This window comes from Marmota marmota, unplaced genomic scaffold (genome assembly GCF_001458135.2).
Source record: "Marmota marmota marmota unplaced genomic scaffold, marMar, whole genome shotgun sequence".
Lineage (NCBI taxonomy): Eukaryota > Metazoa > Chordata > Mammalia > Rodentia > Sciuridae > Marmota > Marmota marmota.
Window position 1 is genome coordinate 9,822,512 of NW_025999932.1, and position 18,830 is coordinate 9,841,341.

The 18,830-nt window shown below is 35.2% G+C and overlaps 1 protein-coding gene across 6 annotated transcripts in view; it reads left to right on the forward strand.

The window, feature by feature from the left end:
- Nalcn (sodium leak channel, non-selective) overlaps positions 1-18,830 on the forward strand; it is a 298,301-nt gene that overhangs the window by 133,963 nt on the left and 145,508 nt on the right. For all 6 annotated transcript variants that reach the window (XM_048800656.1, XM_048800657.1, XM_048800658.1 and 3 more), the window contains exons 12-13: positions 10,501-10,668; positions 16,038-16,229. In XM_048800656.1, the coding sequence (XP_048656613.1) occupies positions 10,501-10,668; positions 16,038-16,229 (360 nt within the window). The remainder of the gene's footprint in view (positions 1-10,500; positions 10,669-16,037; positions 16,230-18,830) is intronic.

Sequence of the window (18,830 nt, forward strand, 5' to 3'; positions counted from 1 at the left end):
TCTTTTCTCTAGTCTTGGAAGTATCTTTTTCTTTTTCTGTTTTCTTTTTCTTCCTTCTTAATTGTCAAGCATGTCATAAACTCAATCCCTAGAGAGAATAGTAGAACCAACATTGGTGTGTCCACCACTCAGCTTTTTCAAAAATTAAGTTGAACACGTTGAACATGGTTTAGATTTTTCATTCAGAAACAAAACAGCATAAGTAGAAGGTCCCTATGCCCACCTTCTTGATCTCATTCTTCTCCCTGATCTACATCATTTAGATGTGTGACTTACAGTCATTTAAGGTATCCACATGCAACCCATTTTTCCACATTCATTCATCATTAGATTTTAGAAATAGCTTCATGTTGATACAGGAGCATTCACTCATTTGTTATGTATTTAATAGCAATAGATATGTCTATTGTTTCAACTTTTGCTGTTAAAAATAATGCATTATAAGCATTCTCATCATTTGAGTTTTGTGCCACATTGGGGAGAAAGTTGTTTTTTTTTAAACCTCTAGAACATATACCTTTGTTTAAAATTGCTATAAAGGAGGATATGATCATATTCAAATTTGCCAGCTATTGCTGTATTGCACCCTAAAGTGCTTAGGCCAATTTATATTCCTACCAGATTATATGAGCAGTCCCACTTCATGTTAAATATTTTATGTTCATTCAATATTTTCAATTTTATATTTGATCTCATGTTAGAGATCATCATGGCTTAATACACATTTTCTTTATTACCATAGAGATTTGACTTCTTTGTTTTCATATTCCACCAGACCTAGGTTTCTTCTTCTACAGATTTCCCTGTCTGATCCAGACCCTAATTATTTTTCAGTAACTAGTGATAGGCAGCTCACATTTTCTCCCACTTTGCAGCTTGTCTCAACTTAAAGTTGCTGTCTTTTCTCCCACACAAGTTATCAGTTTTAATCTTGTAAGACTTAGTAATCTTTCAATTTTGACTCAGTGCTCTTCCTGCAAACCTATGGTGTGAGCCCTGCCGTAGCAGGCTGATGCAGGCACATGATTCCTTCTCTGGACACCTTAGCCTGTGTCTGTGTGTCAAAGCTTTAGCTGATAAGGTGGTTTAAGTCCTGTCTCCTGTAATACATCTTGATGTCTATTAGGGCACACTCACTAATACTGGTATTCTTTTTCACATTTCTTTTTTTCTATTCTTGGTTTTGCTATTCTTGCTATACATTATGGACATTTAAACAGTTTTCCTAATGAGAGTTCATGGATGTTAAAGAACATTTCTATATAATTATTCAGTTCTTCTTTTTAATTTTATTATGTGTTTCAGTAATATTTTATACTTTTTTTCCAAAAATCTTACATGCCTTTTGTTAAATTTATGCCTAGATATCCTTTAGTTTCTTTTGTAAATGAAATAGTTTCAATTAAATTTTTGTTGTGATGTATAGATGCTATTATTTTTCGCATGTTCATTTGATATTGCAGAAACTTTACTATGATGTCTTGTTTGTTGTAATTTGTAGATTTACTTGAAGGTTCTGTGTAGACAATCATATCATCCAAAATTAAGGAAGTTTTGTCTCTCCTTTTCTAATTCTTAATTCTCTGGGTTATTTTTTTTCTTCCTTTATTATCCTGGCTTGGGTCCCTAATAAAATGTTGAATGGAAGGAGTAATAGCAAATATTTGTGACTTTTTTCTTTGATGTGAATGCATATCATTTAATTGTCAATGTTTGTAGGATTTTGTAGATGCCTTTTACAATGTTGATAAAGTTCACTTCTGCTGTATTGAGTTGACAACATATTTTCTTCTTATATTTTGTAGTGCAATATGTTATTGTAATTAGATTTTCTGATGCTATTCTAGATTCCTGAGACACTTGATTTTGCAGCATTATTTTTAATATTTAAATCCAATATGCTGCCATTGCATTTGGTACTTTCCCATCTCTGTTCCTAAAGACGGCTGTCCTGTGATTGTCTTCTTTTACATTACTGGTCTGGTTTTATTGGGAAAGCTAAGCTTCCTCTGTAAAATGAAACAGGTTTGTTTTCCTTCTGTAGGAATTTTATGAATAAAGTTTGTGGTGGGGTCCCAGGTGGAGAGGAAAGAAGAGAGACATTGATTGATGGTCTACTTTATGGTTTAATGTTTATAGTTTATTGGCTTTCTGGCTTATTGCTTGCTGTTTATAGAGTTGTTATTAATTTTCACCAGTGTACATTTATATAGTATTCTCTCAAGAGTTTTATAATCCTCATGGCATCTGAAGATGTCATCCTTTTTGTTTCCAATATTATTGATTTATAACTTTCTTTTTTTTTTATGGAAGTAATGACTTCTGATGCTAACTACTTGGAGTTAGGTGAAACCTTAGTGGTTAGAAGCACAGTCCTCCATGAGACTGCCCTCACCTGAGACACCAGCTTAGGGATTCCCCACACCTCCCTTCCGTGTGCTCAATAGGCCACAGTTCAGGGGTTCCCAGTGCCCCCTCAAGTTTGGTGATTCGCTAAAATGACTCTATGAAATTAAAAAATGCTATATTTATGATTACATGTTTATTACAGCAAAAGGATACAAATCGGAGCCAGCCAATAGAAGAGACACTTAAAAAAGAAAGACCTGTGAGCATCCTAAATATCGGGCCATATTTGAAAACATGAGAGGGTCTCCAAATGTGCAGAGAGGATGCAGGAAGTCTTTTCCTCTGTGGAGCCCGAACATACCCTCTGCACACACTGATATGTTTAGCAATATGAAGATCATTGACAACTAAGGAAGCTCAGACTGTGTTTGGGGTATTTATTGAAATTTTGTTATATAGACATAATTGGATCCTTGGCTACTTGCACATGGTTGGACTTTCTGATTTGGTCAGTCCACCATAAGTCATCTCATTGGCAGAAATTACCAGGACCACCAGGAATAACAAAGATGCAACTATAGCTTGGCAAATTTCAAGGATTCAGAGGCTATCCCTCAGGACCCAAGACCAAAACCAGCCAAATTATTTTTGATTTAAAGAACCAACTTTAACTTTGGTTTGTTTATGTTAACAATTTCTACTTTATTTGAAGTTACTTTTCCTTTTACTGTTCCCCTCTATTTCTTTGTTATATTTTAATTTCTGCTCTTAATCTTCACTATTTTCTCCTTTTTATTTATCTCTTTGGGCATCTTAAACTCTCTTGAAGTTTCTTTGGCAAAATTAACTTTAAAGCAAATTCCTATTCTGAATTTTAAAATTATGTTGTCTTTCTTAGTGGATTTGTTCATGTCTTTTAAAATATTGGCATGCTGGGGCTGGAGGCGTAGCTCAATGGTAGAACACCCACCTACTGTGCATGAAGCCCCGTGTTCAATCCCCAGCACTGCCAAAAAAAGAAAAGTAAACAAAATGTGTTGGCATGCTGCCTCATTTTACTTGGGAAATTTTGTTGTTTCTTTCTCTCTCTCTCCCCTCCCGCGGTCACCTCTAATTTCTTAGTGATGTTTTGTAGTTACCTTTACCCTGATTGCAAGCCCCCGTCTAAAGCCAAGTTGTGAAGTGTCACTTGAAGGCTGCTGGCCCCTTGGTTTTGGAGACCTCACATCTCTTGTCACAGGTCCTTAAGGGAACTTGGTGGGATCCTTCTTATAGGCCAATTGTTTGTCCTCTTGCTTTTTAAGGCCTGCAGTTTCCTACAAAGTCTTCCTATAGTCCCCAGGGAGGAGGTCTCATTGTTTGTTTCCAGGCAGAGGAGACCCAGCCCAGTCCCTGTCTGGAGGCCATGAGGTTCTTATTGGTCCCATGGTACCTCCTCCTTGACCCAGTGTACATTTCTCATAAACGAAGACAAGTCCTTGTTCAGACTCCATGATGTTTCTCCAGATTCATGTTTCTCTCTGTGATTGCTTTCATTAAGCATAGATTCACTTTTCCACCTTGCAGGAAACCATCTTCTCGAGAAAAGCAATTTTTGTGTTCCTCTGAAGACATCTGTTTTCATGATATTCATTACAATGAAACTAAGTTAAAGAGACATTTATTTTAGTGCCAACAAAATCTGACACCCATATTTGAGTTCATTAATCACAAGAACTGATCAAATGAAGAAAGGAACCCATCTTGTCACAGAAGGAATCTTTGACTAATTTCATTTTCTGGAAAACTTTAATTAGATAGGTTTCTTCTGACAATTGCTTTCTGTGTGTTTCTAAAGGATTTGGGTGCAATCTTATTAGGTAAAATGATAATACAGAAGTACAATCTGGACTATTCAGCCATCTGTCTCAAAAGTTTGCTCTTTAACTGTATAGAATACTGATAGGACCCCATAAACTGGGAGTCAGTGATTTACAGACAGCTTCTGAATGATGCAGGCAATCATTTTGTGTTATTAAGCCTGAATTCCACTTAGGAGATTGAGGCTTCCTGAATTGAGTTTTTTGTGAGTTTTGTCTTGTAATCTTCTCTTGTGATAAATACGCATTCATTTTCTCATGAATACCATCACTTTTTATTTTGAAATTACAAACCAGAGACTGCAACACAAATCTTGGATGATCTATTTCAAGGATCTTTCCACTGTGAGCAGTATCTCCACCTTTTTATCTTCATGGGCCTGCCTGGCACTATGGGTTCATTTGTAATTTGTCACCTATAAATGATCATACATTATTCACTGAATTAAAAGGGCAGAGCAATTTCCCTTGTTCCCTTTATATTAAGCATGTCATTTTCCATTCCGTTATTTTTCTCCCTGCCTTCAGAAGTTTGGTAATCAGCCCATTGTTTCACCTGCCAGCTTCACAAATCCCATTACAAGTTCTTTTGGACAATGCATATTTTAAACTGATTTCTCTCATTTTTCACTCTAAAATATATCCTTCCGACAAGTTAGGTGTGGTCCTGAGAACAAATATCAATAACTTGCTTCTAAGCATGCATTCCATTATTGGTAATTTTCTGGAAGTGGAGAGGTCTGTTACTATATATGTTGTGTCATAAGTATTATTAAAAAATGAAAAATTTTGAGTTTAAATTAAAAAATGTAAGGCTTAAAGAATTCATTGAGCCTGTGTTTCTGAGAAGACCAGTTAAATTGTTATAGTGACAGCAAGCCAGGTATACCTGCTTGGGATGTGCTATGGCTTAAACATGGTTTGTCCTCTCCAAACCCATGTGGAAATTCAATCCACTTTGTGCAGGATTAAGAAGTAGAAACTTAATCCAACTCTGGTGTTCAGAGGTGGGCCTTTGGGAGGTGACTAAGGATCAGGAAGTTCACCAGGATGGGGCCCTCGTGATGGGAAAGAGTGTCTTTGAAGGAGAAGGGGGAACCAGAGGAGACACACACATGCTTCTGTGTCTTGCCGGGTGATGCTCTGAACCATCCTGGACTCTGCCGGCAAGAAGGCTATCACCAGTTCCATCCCTAGACCTCATAACAGGCCATGAGCCAAAATAAACATTTTTTTCATTATGGCTTACCCTATCTGTGATGTTGTTTTATAAGCAACAGAAAACAGAGGAGGACAGCATGGAATGCAGACTCCAGACATGGAATGAAGGGGGTGGAAATTTATCCTGGGTTGAGGGGAGACAAAAGGAAACCAAAAAAAAAAAATTCTTTTTAGGTGTGAAGCAGAGATAGGTATTCGGAGTATATGAACAGATATCTAAGTATTAAAATTCCAAAGGAGGCAGAAAATAATCTCTAAAACACCACCTTGAAAAGGGGTGTGTTTAATAAAAAAGAAAAGGTTGGGATATGCAGCTTCAAGGTAATTATAAAAAGAAAGGAATATTTTTCCCCTTTTATTGAGTTTTTTTTGGGGGGGGATACTGGGGACTGAACTCAGGGGCACTTGACCACTGAACCACATCCCCAGCCCTGTTTTGTATTTTATTTAGAGACAGGGTCTCCCTAGTTGCTTAGCAAGTAAATGTTAACTGAGGAGAGTATCAGAGAGAAAAGTGACCACAACAATTGAGAGATCTATTTATTTTCCTAGTTTTAAAATGTATTTTAGTATAAAAGGCAGTAATATAGGTCCACAGCAAGCACCATCCATCCAATAAAGCATTTTTTAAAACTGTATTAAAAAAGGGAGAGAAACTACTTATAAATTTGTAAGTTATTCCAGCAAAACTGGGGTATAAAAAAGGTACTGAATCAATGAAAAATGGAAGGGCAGGGGTGTACTATGAAGTTTGCAGATTGGCCAGCCAGTAAATCAATTTTCAAGCAATAATAAAAAAATTCTAGGTTAATTTATGATCATCAGGAATTAAACTGGGAGATTAAAAAAGCCAAGTAGAATGTTGAAGTTAACAATGAGAAAAAGAAATTAACAAATATTCGACCACGCAAGAAAAAGTTGAAAGATGAAATATTGTGACATATAATAAACAGGAAGCACACAATGAAATTTAACTTTGGTGCATTAAATATGAGCAGGATGAGTTTCCTAGTAAAAGACATAGAAATCTGGTTATGTTTAAACAATATCAAATAATATACCACCTATAGAAAATACATACAAGGGGGCTGGCTAGGGTTATAGCTCAGCGGTAGAGCACTCACCTCGCATGTGCAGATCCTAGGTTTGATTCTCAGCACCACATAAAAATAAATAAATAAGTAAAATAAAGGGATTGTGTCCAACTACAACTACAAAAAATAAATATTAAAAAAAAAGAAAATACAAAGTGGCTCCAAAGTGTGGCTAAGAATCATTTCCACAGAACACCCCAAATGTTAAAATATTTCAAATACTCAAGAGAATATAGAAAAAAATTAAGGAAAGTTCTCAAAAAGTAAGCATGACATGAGTCCAGAATGGCAAATAAGCCCTAAAGCCAGTGGCTGCCTGAGAACATTTGCTTTTCCCTGTTACTAGAACTTGCAATTTTTAGGGGTGTCCCCAGAACAGAAGGGGCTGGAACTTGTACAAGATGAGATGTTAGAAAGAGAGACCCTGATAGCATCCAGACACATGAGGTCTGTACCACAAGAAAAGGAGGAAAAAGCCCATTCCTCAGAGGGAGATGATGACCCTAACCTGGCTTGACCATTACCATTGATTGATGTCTCTGCTAAAAATACTGAACACAGTCTGCCTTCTTGTGGGGCTGGAATTCAAAATTACTCGACTTTCGGGGTCTGAGAAAGATCCAAGAAATTGTTTAAGGGTTCTATATTTGTAAATGTCACTGGCTTTCTGGAAGAACCAATTCTATCTGGGAGGGGGGAGGTACTCTACTTGCAGGTCTTGAAAGTACAGAAAAAAATGTGAAGAATTTCTGGAAAAATACAAATAACCAAAGGATGAGGTAAGAAACATAATCAGAACAACATTGGAAAATTTTGCTCAACCATTGCAAAAATTCTCTGTGCCTGCGTGGCTTTCCTAGTAAATTCTACCTACTTTCAAAGATCCGACCATTCTTATTTTATTTAAGAAATTATAGATCATACAAAAGGTAGAAAATTCTGCAGTATAATTGATAAAGTTAGCATAATCTTGACCAAATCTGATAATAATATACACAAGTAAAATTAAAGGACAAGTTCCTAAATAACAGTAGATGCAAAACTATAAATAAAATATCATGCATAAAATCCAACAGGTAAGCATTATCATCTAGAGTTTATTCCAGGGATAAGACAAATGGCTAATGTCAAAGGCTGTTGTTACATAAGTCATTGCATAGGTCATTGACATATGGATTGTTAAATCTCTCAAAGTAGAATAGGAAGAGAAGGAAAATCCCTAAACATGGTGGAAGTTAATTCCCAAGGCCACTTCAATGATTCCATATAAATTCTAAGGAAAGGTTTCTTAAAAAATAAGAACCAAATTATGGATTCCGGCTATTAGCACTTCATTATTTATAACTACTGTACAATTATATTATTATAGATAATGCGTTAATATAATTAACTCCAAAAATAAATCTTGAAAAAGAAATAGTCTAAATGGTCTTTTTTGGTTTATAAATGATTTACATATATTTCTATAAAGTCCAGGAGACTTTATTAAAATATTATAATTAATAGAAAAAGCTAATAAAGTGGGTATAAAATATCAATATAGAGAAACCAATTAGCTTTTCTCTCCACTGGTTCACCAGAACTAACTAGGTGGAAATATATACGTGTGTGTGTTTATATATATATATATATATATAAACATAAACACACACACATACATATATATTTATACACACACACATATATATGTACACATACACACACGTCAGGTATATATACTAGGTAAAAATAAATATATATTTTATATATAGATTCATGTTATATATAAATTATCAAGGCCCTCTTTGAGCATTCTGAAGAAATTTTGTGTGTATACACACACACATATATATTTATAATGTATATTTGGACATTATATGTGTGTATATATAGCATACATTTAAGAAATACATATATACACATATATGTATGGGAAATTTTATTTACAAATATAGAATATATTCCAAATAAATGGAAAAGCAGTATTTCCTATATATAAAAACTAGATATTAACCTTCTAAAGGTCATAATTTTATATGTAAAAAGTAAACTCATAAAGTTGAAGATAGATATGACAACATAAAATTTATGTTAGAGCCAACTGCATTGAAGTTAAAAAACCAAACTATCGACCAGAGAAAAAGTATTTGCAGCATGTATCATAAATAAAGATTAATGTCCTCAATATCAACAACTCCAAAAACTGATAAGAAATACAAAATAATACCACAGAATATTGGCAAGGATAATAAATGGTAAATTTAAATTACTTTAAGAAGAAATTAAATACAAGTGATCAATACACATATATAAACAGATTAGAACAAATTATTGTTTGATTATACTGGTACTATTACAGATTTGGAAGGAGTAACTTTTCTACATTGCTGGAAGACAAATGATTTACAATAGTATTTTGACATGATCTCAATACTTTCAAAACTTTAAGATATACAAAACTATTTTTGCCCCAGCAATGCCAAGTTTGGAGATCCGTTTACAGGTACAAAAGCCTTAGTACTTACTGATATGCAGAAGGATGGCCAGTGCACCTGTGTTTTTGAAATAGTAAAATGTTTAACCATCTTTTCCAGTGATTCTTTTAAGTACAACTGGTCATTGAGTTAGGAGGGAGAGTGTGGAGGTAAATAGGTTGTGAATGCTATGGGGATGAAGATGATAAGAGTATAAGTAGGATTTTTGTCCCTTAATCTGAAGGGATGAGCTTGATTTCAAGTGAGAAAAACAAGTTGCCAAGATCATATAAAGTGCAAGCCCCTTTGTGTGACTGCCTATGTGTGGATGAGGCTGGAGACAGTTGAGGAAGAATGTACAAAGATGTTAATGGACTCACCTGAGAAAGACGAGCAATGGGGCTTAAAATCTCCTTGTGTATGTAAGATTATTTCAAAGTAAAATGTATTATTTTCTTTTTTTAAGACGGGAAATGCCCATTAAAAATAAAAAGCAACTAGAGTCGACAGAAATGTTAGACTTGAGAAGTCATGTTAATATTCTCCTCATATCTAAATTAATCTTCTGCATTGCTTTTATTGTTTAATTTCTTAAAATGCTATCATTAAAACTTAATTCTTCTCCACATTTTCCAAATATTAGCAGAAGAATATCCCTTCTGATATTCCATATGGGCCTAGAAAGAGAAAGAAACCAGCTCTACCTTATTCCTGTCCTCCAGTAAATCGTGTGATATCTTCTCAGAGGAATGTGTATGACTAATCCCAACACTCACCCTTGCATTCCTTAATTAGAAGTTAATCTTATATTGCATCTTTTAATTCCAGTTACAACCTTCTTTATAAAATGACAATTCTTACCCAGAAGATAGGTAAAGGAAAATAACATGCTATTAGGCTAAAATATGTGTATTTTATAATATTGCTATGATAGTAAATTCATGAATTTATGTGGGATATTAAAACATTGAATGAATATTAATTAGTAATATAGATTATTAGTTTTCTGATTAATAAGATAGTAATTAGTTCATTGATTTCCATGTGCATACACACACATAAATCATTTGTCATAGAATCCCAATTTCTCTACATGTGGTGTGCCCCAAAGCATAGAAAGATCAATGATATTTTAATTTTTTACATTAGTTGAATTATGGTCAGTAGTCACTTTATAATACACTATGTACATTATAGAACTGCGATCTTTAGAGAATATAATTTATATAAAAATATAGAATTTCTGTGTGTATAATTCTATAAATGTCAGTGGTTTTTAAATATCTAATATTGGATAATAAACATTCAAAATTCCAACATGTTTTCTGATTGTCTAAGATAGCTTTAGTCTACTGTGTTCCAGATGGTCTATTCTAAACTTGTTTCTCTAATAAAATTATCTCTTGACCTTGTGGAACTCTTTAGTTTACATGACCATGGCTGAAATTCGTGTACTGAAAAATATGTGAAATAAATTGAAAAATTGTTTTGGATTCCATTTTCAATGTCTCTCTGTTCCCCTAGGTGGCTTTTACAGTTCTTTTTGATTTGGAAGCTCTTCTGAAGATATGGTGTCTGGGATTCACTGGATATATTAGCTCATCTCTCCACAAATTTGAGTTATTACTTGTCGTTGGAACTACTCTTCATGTGTACCCGGATCTTTATCATTCTCAATTCACATACTTTCAGGTAATGCAAATAATGCCCATTTATCTTTAGAACATTTTTTCTAGCTAAATACCAGTCAGATTATTATAACAACTGTATTTAACCATATATTTCATATGTACCAAATGTGAACTTGAGAGAGACCCTATGAAATCTTCTTAAATATCAGAAAGAATTCATATATAAATTATAATGATTATTTTTAAAACTCCTGAAAATTCACAAAGAAATAAATGCAGATGTTTAACATACCATTCCTAAATTAGCAGAATATAGATATACATATTTATATACATATGGATATCATATATCTATACATATTCAGCAAATTTTAAACTATATAAGCTGTTGGCACAAACTTTTAAGAGGAAATATGAATTTAATTCCAACTATATATCTCTTATAAATATCTTTGCTCAACAATTGTTTACAATGGAAATAATAAAATTTACCTTTACAGATATTAATTAGTCATACATACTTACCTATAAATAACTATTTCTTCTCTGTGATGATTGAATAATGCTACTTACTTTATAATAATTGGCTATTTTTCAACTGTGATCTATTGAGTCATTGCTTTATAATTATTTGATAAACAGTAACGATCATTTGCTTTCTTTGTAATTGTTAGATAATAGCAATATGTCATTGTCATTGTTCTGTTAAGTTGTTGGCAGAATGGTAAAACATGATATGAAATATCATCACCAAAAACATCTCAAATATAATAATTTTTCTGACTCAAATCAGTCATTTATATAATTTATTCTGGGAGTACCAAATGTGCATTTTTTCCTAATAGATATTTCAAATAATTGGGAAATAATATGGCAGTGGAATTTTAAAGATTAATTTAAAGACATAAGATTCCAATGCCTTAGAACAAAGAAAACACATTCCAATTTCATTTATTTTGATAATACCAAAGCTATCATTTTTATATCAATATGAACTTTAGCAAACAGTATTAACATTTGTAAATACATGAAAAGCAAATGTCCTACAGACCTAGATGAAAAGCTGGGCCTCCAATAATTCCAGCAAGTGTACCTTTGGACATGTTATTCTGAGACTCAGTTATCATGGGCGAGATGGCTATTACCAGAGTTATACACATTTAAAATTCTTGATAGAAAATGTATGTTCCAAATATGTGTGTCATTAGCTGCTCTTGTACACTCCTGACTAGATAAGGTGCTAAGGTGGGCACTGATAATTATAGAGGCTGTATCAAACTGTCAAAACAATGAAGTATCTATTTTACAGACCTACTAAATTCAAAAAATATTGTTGGCTCTTTCAGCCAAGGTATAGAATAAAATATATTCAGGGTCTTAAAATTGCTATGGTCTGTCAAAACTTATGTGCAAAGAATTTTTTTTTGGAATTTTTTATGAAAATAAAAATGGAAACTGTTTAAAAGGTAAACAATTGAGGAATAGCTTAGCCAGTCATAATGTGAATTTTACTATAAAATGATGAGTATAATTAATCTGTAATAACTTGGAAATATTTATGCTTTATTTACATGTAAAACAACATAAAGTTATATAATGTGTGTGTTTATGTGCCTGTATATATGTAAAAAACCTATAAGTGAGAAAATTACTGGAAAGAAATAAACCAACTTGTTATGGATTATTAACCATCTCCAGTTTTCTACTCATCATCATCTCTGATTTTTCCTGCTGGTCTTTCTCACTGACTATCTAATATTAGCCTGCATGGCTCTAGCCATTTTGAAGATATAACAATGAAATATCTTGTAGTCAAATCATAGTGAAGTTTACAGTTTTAATTTGTATATGCTTCTGGATTATAATTTGTAATGGTTTGATTTATGCTAATGGTGAAGTGATTTTTATTTGTGTCTCTATATGTGGCCATATTTATGTTTTTCTAATGAAATTTATGAAGCTTAAATTCTAGGGAGGAAACGGTTCACAAAGGAGTCTATAAGAGAGTATAGAATTCAAGTGCGGGAAATGCTGTTAGATAGAAACAAGCAGGGTGAAGGGCATGGTGATCATGGTGTAGATGCTATTTTAGATAAGTTTCCCGTGGAGACCTGCTCTGAAAAGATTTCACCTGAGCAGAGGCTGAGTGAAGCAAGGGAAGGAACCACCAAGGCCCGGGGGAAGTTTCTGGGCAGAGAGAACCACATGGCACAGGTCCTGAGTGGGAGAATGATTGACATATTCAAGGACTAGCACAAAGGTCAGCGTGCCTGGGCTGCAGTGAACTTAGGGCAGCATGGTCTGGGGGAAGCCATGCAGAATGCTTTGGTTCTTCCCTACCTGTGCACTCATGGTGGTGTTGGCCAGGGGTTGATTGTGCTTTGACTGTTAACTGTGCTAAGCTCATTGCCCCATTTGTTATTGTTGTCTTAAGAGACAGAATGATTTGCCCAAGACTGTGCATCTAGCAAATAGTGGAGCTGCAACTTAGTTCCCAAAAGTTTAATTTCAGAGTTCATATTTTTAACCAGGCCATTTGTATAGCATCTCACTGTGAAACAACAGAATAATCTTGAAGGAGACCCACTTAGGCATTTGATTAGGAGAATGTGCTTTGGAAATAACCACACCATGTTCTAAAGTGCTTTATTTCATGTCTATAGGAACAGATAGAGAGAAAAGTATACTTATCTGCAAATATGAAAAGGCACAACTGGAGTTACTAATAAGAATTTCTCCTTTCTGGGATGCAGATTTAACCCTTTGAAAATGCTGATCAAATCATCAATGAGGGAGCTGTGTTCAGTTCTGTTCTTCAAGATGATAAAATATTAACTGATTAGAATTGGACAGATATGCATAGGCTATGTTAATTAGAATTTGGGATGGAATTCAAATTATTTAGGTAATATTTTATATACGATTTTAATACAAGCAAGGAAAACACATAGTGCTGAAATTTGAGCTATAAACCAGTTAAATTATCCTTGGAGTATTTGCCTGGATTCTGCTGTTTCTAGTTAGATTGAAAAAAAATCTGATAAAAATGAAATCCTGCCAGATTATTATTCTTAATATTAATGTTAGGATGTTAGGATGTTGGTGTGTTAGTATGTTAATTGTTCTAATAATAAAACCATTTTCTTTTATTTGGAAAGATTACCTGAGTGTACTATGTTCTGATTTGGAAATGCATGCCAAGAATTATAGCAAGAGTGGGGCTGGGGTTGTGGCTCAGTGGTAGAGCGCTCGCCTAGCACAGGTGAGGCACTGGGTTCAATCCTCAGCACAACATGAAAATAAATAAATAAAAATAAAGACATTGTGCTCACTTACAACTAAAAATTTTTTTAAAAATAAAATAAAAAGGAATTATAGCAGGAGAAATGAGAGGTGGTTGGATGCTTAATTCAAATAGCTTGATTTCTCACATAAATTTTTCTTCTATAATGTCGTATTAAGGATTTTTATGCATCTTCACAACTTCCTGTCATTTGTCCAACTAATTTTCCTGCCATGTATTTATACTCTGTAAATGGTAGGACTGATGGAATTAGAATGATTTACTGAAGGAAGAATAGAAACAGTAGGAAGCTAGTGACATTGCGGAGGCAAAAGCAAATATTTTGTTTACACACGTAACAATTAAAATATAGTTTATAAAATGTGTTTCCTGTTCTATACACTCCAAGTACATGTAAAAATTAAAATCTAGTTTTTAATCCATTTCTTGTTCAGTACTATCTTCTAAATATAGCATTCCTCTTTCACAACTTAGTTTCTGATTGATATTCTACTTACATTCTATTATTATTCTATTACTCGTCTACTTATCATCTTTTATTGATGCCAAGAACACAGTTTTCTAATTTAATATTTCTATATTTGAAATCTGCCTTATAATCACTGTACTTTAATTGGCAGCATTCTTATTTATTAGAGGAACATAAAAAAATGATGACATCTTAGACTTAATGAAAAATGGCATTTTTTCCATGCTTTTATACTTCAATTTTTTTTCTTTTGTGTTGCTGGGGATTGAACCCAGGGTCTTGTGCATGTGAGGCAAGCACATTACCAACTGAGCTATATCTCCAGCCCCTCCCTCAACTTTTTCTTACATACCAATTTTATTTTTCTGGTACAAGGATTGAACCCAGGAGTGCTTAACCACTGAGTCACATCCCCAGCCCTTTCTTGAAACTTTTATTTAGATACAGGATCTGTCTAAGTTTCTTATCGCCTCACTAAGTTGCTGAGACTGGCTTAGAACTCTCTATCCTCCTGCCACAGCCTCCCAAACTGCTAGGATTACAAGCATGCACCACCATGCCCAGCCCAATTTATGCTTTTCAATCATATAAATACATCCTTAAGAGCTGTATCTGCTCCATGTGCTTTTTGAAATAATAGCCACTGAATCAGATTTATCCAACATAATGTTTGGCACATAATCATCAGTATTTGTTGAATGAATGAGTGAAATAATTTATTAATTAATTAGTTGTGGGTAGGTTCTTTGCAAATAAATACATGCAAAACTTCTAAACAAATATATATTATTATTTATCATATAAGAGTAGATAACAAGCAGATATAGCAAAAGTCCAAAAATACAAGGCTTACATAAGATAAGTTGTTTCTCTTCAGTGGTTCCTGGGTGTCCAGGGAAAGTGGGTGGCTCTGCTTCACAGCATCATCCAAAACGCTGGCCTGTCAGGTTAGCTCAGCCATGATATATTCTTTGCAAGCCTTCTACTTCTGGTCCAAAGGCACCATTCCATTTATTTCCACTTCTAGGCCAGGGGAAGGCATACAGAGGGTATCCAGGGCAAGTTGAACTTCATGTGCCAAGAGCTGCACAGATCACTCCTTTCATATCCCTCAAGCCCAGGCCTGGTTCATGGGACACATCCAGCTGCAAAGAGTAGGTGCAGAGACAGTGTGAGCTACCCCTAGGCAGCCCTGGCGAGGCTCAAATTCCAGAAGTTCTGTTATCTAAAGGAAGAAAAAGAAAATGGATATTGGGGTAGATGTCTCAGCCAGAAGTAAAGAATTCCTGATAAAAGTATATTTTTTCCATTTCTTTATGAATGTGTAATACTTAGAAATGTTTATTTTATGAGACATTAAATATAAAAAAATAGTGAAGTAGAAGTTTTCTTAGATATTTGAACATAAGAAAATATCAGTTTTATTTTGAAAACATTACTAGTTAATAGTATTTGAATGATCATATTATAGGTTAAAACACTTGGTTACCACCATTGGTATCTTGGTTATTCTATTTTTACTTTTAGTCTCTAAATGCACAAATAGAAAAGGGTGATTTTCATAGAGTACCGTAGAAAATGATGTTTTAGTATAAATTTCTTTAAGGTTCTATGTGAAGAAATGATCAAACACGTGTGTTTTTCTCACTCACGGTAGGTTCTTCGGGTAGTTCGGCTTATTAAGATTTCTCCTGCATTAGAAGACTTTGTGTACAAGATCTTCGGTCCTGGAAAAAAGCTCGGGAGTTTGGTTGTGTTCACTGCCAGCCTCTTGATCGTTATGTCGGCAATTAGTTTGCAAATGTTCTGCTTTGTTGAAGAACTGGACAGATTTACAACGTTTCCAAGGGTAAGAATTAAAACCGCAGTCAGTTTAATTCATTATGCTTATTCTAGTAATAATTTTTAACATCAATGTAATTTCACTTTAGTTGTGGTTTTAAAACTATTGTCATATTTTTGATAACTTGGATAATTAAATTTTAATATTTAAAATTCCCTTCTATGGGGTGCAGGTGTTGTCAGCATATTTTCAGCATTGGGAGATCATTCATCAATTCTAAAATTGTGGGAATAATATAATTATATGCTGAAACCAGTAAAAATAGAAACTAGGGTTCTTTGTACCTATAAATTAAAATATAGCAGAATTTTAGAGTGAAATTTTCATTTGTTTGTGTGAGAGAGGTCACATTTTTATCTGTTTTACAGGTCATATATTTTACATCAGGCATAATCTAAGAGGAAGCCTTGGATTTTTAATGTAATAAAATTCATAGACTTCAAATTTGAAGTCTCTTTAGGAAATGTCTAGTTCATACCTCTGCATTCTAATGAGAGGCTGGAAAGCAAGTTAAAAATCAATCCATAAGCAGAACTTGTATAGAAAATTTGGCTAACTAGAAAGATCCCAAAATGTAGACATAAGGTGTCAATGGGGACTTAGGATCTCCATGGAAATTTAAGCAACATGGGGTTGGGATTGTGGCTCAGTGGTAGAACGCTCACCTAGCACATGAGAGGCCCTGGGTTCGATACTCAGCACCATATAAGAATAAAATGAAGATATTGTGTCCAACTACAACTTAAAAAATAAATATTAAAAAAAATAAATTTAAGCAACATAAAATATATGGGGACCAAAACAAAGAACATATGTATTTTCACCAGAAGTTGAAATCATAAGGCTTATTTATGGCAAGAATAATCTTATGTGTGTGGGGGGGAGTAAACAGCATAAAATATATGTTTTAATGTTAAGCTTTGAAAGCAAAAAGGCCAGTATTCCCAGTGGATAGACTAATACAGTTTGGAGTATGTGTGTGTGTGTGTGTGTGTGTGTGTTTAATTTTCTGCTAAATTTGTTACTTTAGTAAGGACCATTGGAGTTCATCCTTCCATCATTTATCCATACATCTCTAAGCTTTGGTTGAATGACTATGAAGAGCCAGGATTTTGGGGAATCCTGAACACATGGACACAACTAAGTTCTCTGTCCTCACAAAATTTGCTGTTGAGGGAAGGAGTCAGTAAATAAGCACAGGTTTGTCTTCTGGCCTTGGCAAAGGCCATGGACCCAGAGGGAAGGACCAGAACTGGGATCGAAGAGTCCAGGGAGGTTTGTTGGGGCCAGTGGTTACTGAGGGACAGTTGGAGGTCACCAAATGAAGAGTAAGGGAGCCATGTTCCAGGTCCCGGGGACAGCATGGGCTAAAGGCGTGAGTGAGCAATTTCTTCTTCAGAATGTGAAGGGGAGACAGCCGTCAGTGGTAGAAGAGACAGGAGGCCAGGGAACTTTAAGATGGATGCAGTGGGAGCTTGTCTAACTGATGAGAGAGAGCAAGTCGAGGGTGGGGTCAAAGACGTGTGTGATTCAGGGGATGATGGCAAGGGGCTCTGGGGTCATGGAAGATGATATTCAGAGCATTGGAACAGAGATTCCTCAGGCGTTGAGGTGGTCGTGAGGAACACAAGCCAATCACAGTCCCAGTCAGGGCCCTGCTCACTCACTGTGGCAGTGGCAGCAGAGGCTAACGTAGTCAGGGGCTCCCCAGGGCTCCCTAACCCTGCACTGCATGGGGGAGGTCAGGTGGATCAGCACAGGCAGACCTGGGGAGAAGGAAAATCGGTTCACTGCTGAGCAGTCCTCTGTGCTTTTATGGCCTGGGGTGGGTGGGCAGAAAGTAGAAAGGGCTCATGGAATGGAGAAAAGTGCCCCAGCTCAGTCCCCAACAAGGAGGCCTCTGAGTAGAGGGACCTAAGCTGTGAATGCAGCTGTGCCTGTAAGCATGGCTGCCTGGGTGGGAGATGGACCTGGGTCCATGGTGGCAGCTCCCTCCAGAGAACCACAGTGCCCTAGCTATGCACCAGACCAGCAGGAGAGGGCAGTCAGGCAAAGCCTTGCCAACAGGAGGGTGAGCTCCTCCTCCCAGGATGGAGGGATACAAGCAAGGATGAAAGTGCTATCACGAAGCCCCGGATCCTCTCCGTCTGCCCCTCTCTAGGTAAATAAAGAGAGCAGACAGCCATGTTTTACTTGATGACACTAGGACTGTTTTTGTCATGGTTTACCCTTTCATCCAGTGTAATTCCGCACACATTACTGAAGTCACACAGGTTCAGCCATTGTTCTAGGCTTAGGGAATCTAAAGGGTCGGGGGGAGTCTGTTCTTTCTTTATAGTCTTATCTTGATTTCATGTCTTATCTTCATCTTTTACCATCTCTTCTCATTTCACCTCACGGATTTTATATCCCTTACCCAGAACCTCTTTTAGCCAGATGGTTTGTGGAGTACAGAATTTCCCAGATATTAGAAAGGTACTTATCACCCCAGAGCCATCTGAATCAGTACCCTGTAATCAGCACATTAATATTTCCATAGCAGGACACCAACCTTCAAACAGGATAAATAAAAACAGTTAGTCAGCCTTAGGTCATATCAGATATCAC